The sequence below is a fragment of the Saimiri boliviensis genome, chromosome 5 (genome assembly GCF_048565385.1).
Source record: "Saimiri boliviensis isolate mSaiBol1 chromosome 5, mSaiBol1.pri, whole genome shotgun sequence".
NCBI classification, from domain to species: Eukaryota; Metazoa; Chordata; class Mammalia; order Primates; family Cebidae; genus Saimiri; species Saimiri boliviensis.
In genome coordinates this window covers 51,504,612-51,514,926 of record NC_133453.1, presented here as the reverse complement: position 1 = coordinate 51,514,926, position 10,315 = coordinate 51,504,612, and the positions used below count along the sequence as shown (strand labels likewise).

Genomic DNA, 10,315 nt, shown 5'->3' with positions numbered 1-10,315 from the left:
GGGAGGGGCGGGGGGTGGGGAGGTGGGAAGAGATAGCATGGGGAGAAATGACAGATACAGGTGAGGGGACGGAAGGCAGCAAACCACACTGCCATGTGTGTACCTATGCAACAATCTTGCATGTTCATCACATGTACCCCAAAACCTAAAATGCAATAAAAAAAAGTAAAAAAAAAAAAAAAAAAAGTATTACCACATATTTCTGGTTCATCTACATAAACTTATATAATCTGTATGGTTTATACTTGAAGGAAGTCAAACAAAACTCACACATGTATTTAGGCATATAAATACTCAAATTTAAGATATAGAGGTCAAAATATAACTAGTTTGGGGGAAAATGATGTTGTAAACTAAATGCTGAAAATAAAACCAAAAACATTTAGGCCAAATTCATATGTGATACACTTTGAGACTTATGTTTTATTATCACAGTTTATTCAGTCACGAAAAATCTATGGCTTTCCCTTTTTATCAATAATACTACCCTGACATTTTTAAGGGCAGAGACAGTGATAATTGGTGTTATGTTGCTTTTGTAGGTAATGTTGTAGATAGGTTTTCATTTATAAACCAGTACATACACGATGGAAGGTATTTGTTGTAGCTTTTAAACAAATGGCAAACAAAGTATACCACCACATCGCCTTTTCACTACTGGAAATGAAATAGATCTAATATGGTCAAAGGAATTCCACAAAACAAAAACCACTGACATGACAAAAGCGTGCATTTAATTTGATGCTTTGCAGAGATACATGACCAAAGTTGGGTGCATGGCTTGTCTTTCAGGAAGGTCCCAGCTGTTTATTTTTAAAGAAAATAATTAAAATAGAGCCAACAAATGCAATTAAGAAAAAAAAAGAGTCTTGAGACACAAGGGGACCTACATGTTCTGGTCTTGAAGCATGCAAGTATTACAAAGCATTCCAGATACAGTATGACAGAGGAATGGTGAACAAGCATTGGAACGATGCTCTTTCTCTCAGAAACGGGAAGCCTAACAGTAATGTTTTCACAATGGTATTGATTAAACCATCTTCATTTTTAAAGAAATTTCTAGGAAGAATTTTAGCACCATCATTAAAGGAAAAATAGTAATAATTTTTTATCCCTGCCTATCTCCAGTCTTGGAATAATAACAGAAGCATAGCACCTTTCAGTATCTAAAATATAAACAAGAATAGTAAGTCCATCCCAGCTTCTAGAGATGAGGTAGCTCATGCTAAGAAATGTTGGATCATTTTTCCTATGAAAGTTCAAAGGCCAAATGGTCTAATTCCGATCATCACATTTGATTAGAGTCAGCTCCACAACTCAGTTTCTAGATCTTTTTCTTCATTATAGGCTTCAGGATGATGAGATTGTACATTTGGAAGAGTCTCAACTTAGGGTCCTTGGACATGTTTGTAAAGTTCTATATGTCAATTATTTTGCATTCAATTTCTTCTTAAATAAGAAAGTGCAAATGTATTAAATGGTATATACTAGTGTAACTTCTATCAATACTGATAGATTGAGTCAAGAGGAGAAAGATATCTTTAAATTTGATTGAGAAAGATGTCTAAACTTAGCATATTTGACAAAAATTTAAGGAGTAGAAGTAAATTCACTTCGTTCTTCAAAATGCCACTCTATATATACTACTTAAAAATTCTATTTGAGACAGTGAAAAACTGGTGTATTTTTAAGATTCTCCTTAAAGAGTCTCTATTATAGTTACACAATATCAAGACATGCATGTAGGTCTCAATCACAAGTTAAACATTTTGAAGTCACTTTTAATTGAGAATCTTGGAATGAGAGGCCACAAAAGGGCAGTAATTTCTATTTTTCAACTACAGCCAAGCAAAATAAACAGGTGTTGTGGCTCTATATACCCCACTCTTTAAGCTACCTGCCAGGAAGAAGAATTTCCTCATAAATACTAAGCAACTTTTCCATTACACTGAAATAAATTGAAGAAAACGGAGATTTATTTATTCAATCAGTTTACTTTCTGTAAAGGTGGTCATTGTCATTGGTCATCTTAAACCTAAACTGTTGTATTGAAAAATATTTAAAATCAATTAAAACTTGAGGATTGTAAGTAAAATAAATATTCTGAAGGATAAGGAGGCCAGGCACTTAAGACCATATATACAATGCTGATGCAGGATCAGCCATTACTTCAAGAGTCTCAGGATCAACTTCAAACAGTCAAAAGTTCTTGTGAATGGTGGTGGTCATTGATGGTGGTGCTCACTGTCGATGCATCTTGGCTTACTTTACACAAAACAAACTGGCCCAATTTCAATGCCAAATTCCTGGTCTGTGCCACCAACATCCACAGGGGCAAGATCTATGATGGGCAAGCGTGCCACATTCTGTGTTCTATATTCAAAGACAGTCTTGCCCACATTTCCATTTCGCTTCTGAAATTAAATGGTACAATGGATTAAAAGCACATACAAGTTTTTCCAAGTATGTTAGGCAGCAGCATTCCCAGACAACTTTTATAAAGTAAAGGCAATGATTTTTAGAGTACTACTTAAAAAAATGAAAACATAAAGTGAGTTATTAGTGTACTTATGTGACAGAATTTCTTTCATGCTTTAAGTAAATTCCCATGGTTCTTCTGCAGCTTCCCAAATGATCACTACCAACATAAATTATGAAAGCTTTTTTGTTTTCTGCAAATGAAACTACAATTTACCATTCAGTATTATTTTTGTTTTATATCTCAATATGCAAGTAGGGAGACTTACAATTTGGTGAAAAAAAAATAAAGTATCTTGGATTGATCACACATTTTAGAAATAAAGAATTTTAAGCATGAGACTGAGATTCAGTAAGTTAAACAACTTGGAAAAGAACCAAAGACAGTTTGCAGAAGAACTGATCAGATTTTAGGCATCCAGTTCTTTCTTTACTATATGTATTCAAATCCCTGTCATGTTTCATGTGCTAACACACACTCAAGTTTACTCTAAAGAATGACTATAAACAAACCGCTAGTATGCTCATACACGAGGTGAAACTGCCCCCAGTTCTAGTGCCATAATAGTATTTTTAACAAAATTAATTTTTTTTTCCTCAACCAGATCAATGTAGATAAAAAAGTACTTACGGAGCAAGTGTCTTGAAGAACTATATATCTAAATCTAATATTTCCCTCTGCTTTGATATCTAAGTCATTTGCCCCTTTGAGAACCACAGCTTTTTTGAGGTTCTTAGCTTGATCATCCATGTATCCTACACTGTTTTTACAGACGTAAGTAATGTTCTGGGAGGCTTCTTTCGACAAAAGGCGCAAGAAGGTCATCTGAGTAATGGCTGTGTTAGGTGATTGGTGGTCTCCATAAACAAACTAGAAAAACAAAGAGTCTTTGTTACACACAAGACTGAAGGTTTCATAATGGCTTATACATGTATAGATAAATTGATTTCAGATAAATTAATTTTGAAGAGTATTACTTTAATTCTTGTCATAAAGCAAGCTATTCTACCTATACATCTAAACATATCCTAAAATATCTATGAATACTCACAAGAACTTCTGAGTATTATGTGAGAACTAACCTAGACAAAGGGCGATGAAACCAAATATAACTATACTTCACCAGATCAAGCATAAGTATTTTTAAATCTGCTTCAATCACATATCAAAAATAAATCATTATTTTTATTGCTAATTTAAATATAAATTAGGAATTAACTAGTAGTACAAAATCTTTTTACCCCAACTATTATATAATTGTAAGAATAAGAATTAAAAGTCTTCCATGAGCTAACAAAAATAAATAATGAAAAAAATTTGTATACACTCTTTCCTATTCACCTTCACCTCTGAGCACTACCATCTGGGCTTTTTTCTACGTTTTGTATTAGCTATATTTCAACTATTTATATTTAAAATTTTTAATTTCATACTAATTAAATAATGATAGATTCTAGTTTATCTTGTATACACTCTTAATGTTCTTATATAATGTTTATTCCAAACGTGAGTTTTAGGAAAAGTTCAGAAGCAGAAGTGAGAAGAATCTTCCTGTTAGGCTGCCATCAAGAGGTGATCCGCCCGAGGAAAAAAAAAAAAAGAGAGATGCAAAATGAAACATTCACATTGCAAGAGGCAGTGGCAAGGCCAGATGGTTGTCTGAACACTGGACGGTCATAGAAACAGGGTAGACTGGGACTCAAAAAAATATCAACTGACTTCATAACATTACAAAAATGACTTGTTTAAATAATATTAAAAATTTGACAAAATGATTCAATTATTTAAAACATTGTTATAGCCATTATCTAATATTAATTTACCATTTATCCCAAAATACAAGACCCTAAACTAAGTATTTTATATCTTCATAGAAACTATGCAATAAATATTATCACCCTTACTTTAAACTGGCAAAACTGAGTCTCCAAAAAATTCAGTGACTTTATAAGGCCCCAAAGTCAGTAAGAGATCCTGATGAGGTACCCAAGTCTTCTGAAGCTGAATATACAGAAATAACTGTTTGTCAACTGTGGTAAGATCCCTTTCAGTACCCTCCACATTCCGTGTCACATACATTAGAGAAACTTACTTAAAAATAATTATTTTTCTATATTTTATCAATGAGAATATTTTAATTAAAATTTTATGCTAACGACTTACAGCAAAACTTTGTTTATGCTATGGTATTACAATTGTAACTAATGAGAATATATCATTTCAAAATAAATATGGTAAAATAATCCTGGTTAAAAGAAAATAGCAAAGTCCTAAATAAAGAAAGAAATGTAATAAGTAATTAAAAGTAAAGAATACAGTCTTAAGTAAGCGTATTAAATTACCTGAGATCCTCTATTCATATCAAGACCATACCAAACAGGCTTATGGTCAGGAGATTTACTGGCCCACCAGGTTTTACGTGGTACACTGGATGGGTTTGCTGAAATACATGTTTCTCCTGTTTCCATGTTGCAGTAAACTTTGATTGCATCCTCAACAGATCCTTGGTTAGGATCAATCCAGTATTCACCTATTTTTCAAAATAGGAATTTTACTAAATAAAGACAATCTCAATCATGATTATGAGTATCCAAAAGAATTAACAGAGAGTTTGAAAATATATATTCCCTGATTAAGAATTATTTTAAGAGAGAGTACTCCTTAAGAAAAAAGTAACCATTATGCATCGGGGGACCTTTCTACATGTTAGTCGCTATTGTAAGGCAATTTGCCAAACCATGTGCTTAAGGCCCAAAACTTCCATGTGAAGGAAATATCATTACCCCCACTTTATAGATGAGAAAACAATACTGAAAAGAGACAACCTACAGTTAAGTGGCTTTGCCAAAATAGATGTGTTCCCCTTAAATTTATAAAGCCAATATTTTAAAGCAAATTAGAATTAGAATATAATAATGTAACATCAAAACTATGAGTAAACGAATTAAAATTAGAATGCTATGAATCATTTCATTGGCTCTTTTTAAAATTAATCTCATATCTGAGAGATTCTTAAAAGAGGAAATACCAAGGCAGTGCTTGGTAGTAGGCATACAGTCAAATACACAATTTTATCTGCATATATGGGTGTATATGTTATATATATATATATATATATATATATATATTTGTGTGTATATTATATACATAAAATGTGATAATTGCATTTTAAATGAAATTAAAGTGGTGGAATGTATATAGAGTTAATAAAATTGTCCCTTCTTCAAAGATAATAATTTTAGCTATTCCTGTCAATGTCATTTCAAAGTTAATGGAAACTCTTAAGCACTTTGTAGATCATTTGTCTCCTATGACTTAGGATCCCTCTTCTCTAGATCTTATTAGATTAATTAAAATGACAGAATAAGGTAAACTCTAAGCCTGGTACATGCAACTAGGGCAAAAACTATTTTATTCCAAAATGCCTTGGAACCTCATAATAATATAATCCTGCCAGCAGAGATTCCAAAAGTATGATTTACAGAACATTAAACTACATGAAAGGAACTATATATTTAAATAAATTTGGGAAATCCAACAATATTTTAACATTAAGACACTGACGGGTTATGCAAGTAAATAAATATTTTTAACAATACTAAAGCAAGTATTTTCCACATTTCCACGAAATGCTTTTACTCCAAAAAAAAAAATCAGTATTTTAAGATTTCTGGATGGAAATGGAACTACCATCATGAAACTGGATTATTGATAGGATATATCATCAATTATGGTACATTTTTAAAAGTTAACTATTATTTTAGATAGGGTCCTGTGCAGGTTTGTTACTTGGGAATATTGTATGATGCTGAGGTCTGGTGTACAGATCCTGTCACTCAGGTAGTGAGCATAGTACCCAACAGGTAATTTCCCAGCCCTCACTCCCATCCACACCCTCCCCCACTAGCAGCCTGCAGTGTTTATGGTTTCGTATTTATGTCCATGTGTGCTCATTAGCTCTTACTTATAGATGAGAACGTATGATATTTGGTTTTCTGTTCCTGCATTAATTTCTTTAGGATTATGGTTTCCAGTTACATCTATGTTTCTGCAAAGGACATGATTTCATTATTTTTTATGGCTGCATAGTGTTTCATCATGTGTATATATCACATTTTCTTTATCCAGTCTACCATGATGGGCACCTGGGTTGATTTCATGTCTTTGCTATTGTGAGCAGCACAGTGATGAATATGCGAATGCATGGGTCTTTTTGGTAGAATGATTTATTTTCCTTTCGTATATACCCAGTAATGGGATTGCTAGGTCAAATGGTAGCTTTGCTTTAAGTGCTTTGAGAACTCTCCAGACTGCTTTCCACAGTGGCTGAATTTACATTCCCGCCAATAAGCGTATAAGTGCTGCCTTTTCTCCACAGCCTTGTCAGCATCTGTTATTTTGTGACTTTTTAACGACAGCCATTCTGATTTGTGCGAGATGGTATCTCATTGTGACTTTGATTTTATTTCTCTGATAATTAGTGAGGCTGAGCACTTTTTAATGTTTTCACAAAATTGACTGTTTTCACCATTAAATTATAAGCTCTATGTTTACTATTTTTATCTCATATCTATCACTAAGTAAAAAGTCAGTAACATATTTTGGAATGCAGTTGAGAATAAAACCATCAGAAACCATGGGTTTTGTTCAAATGGCCTGTGGTCTACTCACCACTCTGCTTTGTGGAATGGCAAAGCTTTAAGTCATCACATGTGCGGGCTGGGTGTTTTTTTGAGCCATCGGGGCTGCGCATGGTTTCAATCTGACTACTGAGTGACTTCAAGGTAGCATGAACCCCTGGGTCTGTTTTGTTTTTGTCATCAGGAGCCGCCTGATCTTCAGTAAACTCTGGAAGTGGATCTGGCATGCTGTCATCGTAGTGCCCCATGATATCCCCAAGAGCAGCTGTAAGGTGGCCAGGGGGACCTGGAGGGCCAGGTGGACCAGGTTCACCAGGAGGGCCCTAATTAAAAAGAAATTGGACATTTAACACATTGTTTTTGTTTTACTTAACTAGTAGAACTTGATGCATAGGAACTTCCAATAAGACAGTCCGATTTGACAGTAAAAGGAGATCTATGACTCCTGTTCTTTTGTAACTAGATGAGGGTGGTCTAACAGGCTGTAATATTCAAGGAAGAGAAATGATGCCTAACTGTTTTCAGGCAACAGATCTTCAAGTCATCATCCAACATAAAGAAAGATCAAAGCGCAAAATATTTGCTCAGGTTTTTACCTTGAAGATACAATATATTTTATGCAAACAGCATGCAAATATGTGTGCTCATTTGCAAACTATTTTGGTCAAGTTACACCCAAAATGTTTTAAAAGTATTTTTTGGACAGAAGCTGAACAAAGGATGCTGGGGAATAGTGAGTGCCCGTTCTATAAGATTATATGTCTATAACAAGAAAATACCCATAAGAAACACCGACAAGAGAATTATACTATTTCCAAATGAGAGGGAGAGAGACTTAGGAAGCATTTTTATGTGCATTAATTACTGTTCAGATAAAAATTCTCTGTCCTAAGCAAAATCGAAGAAATACTCTTGGTTTTTAGAGATAGGGTCTTGCTGCTATGTTGCCTGGGCTGGATTCAAACTGCAGGCTCAAGCAACACTCCCACCTTCACCTCCTGAATAGCTAGAATTACAGGTGTGTGGCAAGGTGCCCAGTTTTTCTTAGTCTTTTAATTGAAATAAATAAGGAACTCTCCTGCCTCTTTATTTTTATTTTTTTAAACAAATAAGACACATTGAAGTGAGAGGGAGACAAGCACAAAAAGTGGCAGAGACAAGGAAATGGATCCTCTCTATTAACTCCCTTCTGCACTTCCCCAAGGAAGAACTCAGCAACTCGAAAGAACCAGGTGAGAATATGAAGAGACACATAGTTAACATCTCATGTAGAGAGCAAGATTTGGGAGCAAGAACTCTCCAGAAGGCTGGAGCTCTACTATTGGCTCTGCCACTTGTTACATGGCTCCAGACAAGTTGCTTTCACCTTCAGTGCCAATGCTTCTTCACTATCAAACAGCAGTTACTAGTTTGTTTTTTTTTTTCTTTCTATCTCTAAGGTCATATATTGAGTCCATGCATTCCTTTACACTAATTTCAAGAGAAAGGAAACGGTTTTTATTTTATTTTATTTCATTTCATTTTTAATATCGAGGACCACTGAACCACAAATAAAGTCAATCAACAGCCACATAAGCCAAAGGTATTCCAATTCTCTAGTTGTTTCCTATTCACGGTTAGAGAAATAAATGAGTAGAAACTATTTTTCTTACCCACAGGAAATATAAGACTATTTGATCCACATAAGAAATAAATATCTGGCTTAACAGTATTGCTATGAAAGGCAAATAAAAGGGAAGGAAGAGAAGGTAAAGAAGACCAATGAGGAAGAAATACCAGCGAGGGACGCATAGCTCATATATAAACATGCACATGGGTACACTTGTACATGGAAGATGTATGAAGATGTTTTCCAGACATGAAAGAAGCAAGGCTCTAATACAGCATACAACTTTGTATCATCCTCGAGACTACTGAAACTTTTTATAAAAGCTTTAATTGAAATCCTCCCTGAATGTTGTTTTCAAGGTAGAAAAACTTCAATTTCATACTCTTCATTTTCCAGCATTTTTATGAAGTTTTCATGAAGTAGTAACTATACCTCACAGACATTTAAAATACTGCCCTTGAGAGCAAATCAACATTTTCATAACTTTAATTATAAAAACAATCATAACATGTTCTTTGCTCTTATTGGTATCACATTATGTTAATATCTGGGTAGGCTGGACTCTGATTTTATGTGATCTAACTTATCCATATGAAAATCTTTTAGTTACTTATACAAACCCTTGTGTGACTTTTAGGTTTTTTTTCAGAGTCCCTTAAGTCTCTAGTCCATGAGGCTGCACCGACATTTCTTGGATAGAATCTGAGCAATTGAAATGAATAGCATTTCTTGCATGCAAACCCTTGTGACTTTACCTCAGGTCCTGCTTCTCCTACACTGCCTCGTACACCTGGAGGTCCGATTGGCCCAAGTGGCCCAGGGTTTCCTTCTTTACCCGAAGGACCAACTGGGCCTGGAGGACCCTACAAGAAACAAAGACTGTAGTTCAGGTTCTATGAAGAAAAACTTGTGCAACGCATTTCTCTAATCAAAGAACTATTTTACATATGGAACTATTACAATAATTTCTAAGATTCATTTTCTTACTGATTAATAAATGAACTTCAGGTACTTTGTAACATTTATGATTTCATCACCCAAGAATTTTCCATCATCCGTGCATGGTAAAAGACGAATATGAGTTTACATCTTTAATGGGCTAGTCACCTAACTTTTATTGGTAATAACTTTCATTAAACCTCGAATATTGTAAATTCAATTAACCTGAAATAAGAAAATGACAAAAGTTGGAGTGTTTAAGTGAAATTTCTGTGCTTATGGCTTAGAATTTCATGATGTACTATTACTCGCAATTTTATGTATGATTTGTTTATACTGCATTTAGATATAGCAGATTTTTTTGAATTATTTTTTCTATTTTTTTCTACAAAATGTTTTCTATTTTCCTAAATAATTATATACATCGTCTTATGCCATCAATGATTTTTACAAGCAGCATTAATACAAATGGAGAATTTCTAAAAGCTTCAAATATTGGTTTCATTTTATTATTTACTTCCAAATTAGCCTTATGCAAACTACTTCTGAGGAATAATCACAATAACTTACTTTGTCTTTTAAGACAAAATATATTCAGTTTTAAAATCTGTCTCCACTTCATGGTAAATCCTATTTTATCATCTCAAA

At 33.9% G+C, this 10,315-nt stretch overlaps 1 protein-coding gene across 1 annotated transcript in view; it reads right to left on the bottom strand.

The window, feature by feature from the left end:
* Positions 1-416: 416 nt before the first annotated feature.
* Positions 417-10,315, bottom strand: part of COL5A2 (collagen type V alpha 2 chain) — a 149,153-nt gene continuing 139,254 nt past the window's right edge. The window contains exons 50-54 of the mRNA XM_003940835.4: positions 9,484-9,591; positions 7,151-7,442; positions 4,822-5,009; positions 3,110-3,349; positions 417-2,414 (exon numbers count right to left, since the gene is read on the bottom strand). Coding sequence (XP_003940884.3) covers positions 2,268-2,414; positions 3,110-3,349; positions 4,822-5,009; positions 7,151-7,442; positions 9,484-9,591 — 975 coding nt within the window. The 3' untranslated portion in view covers positions 417-2,267. The remainder of the gene's footprint in view (positions 2,415-3,109; positions 3,350-4,821; positions 5,010-7,150; positions 7,443-9,483; positions 9,592-10,315) is intronic.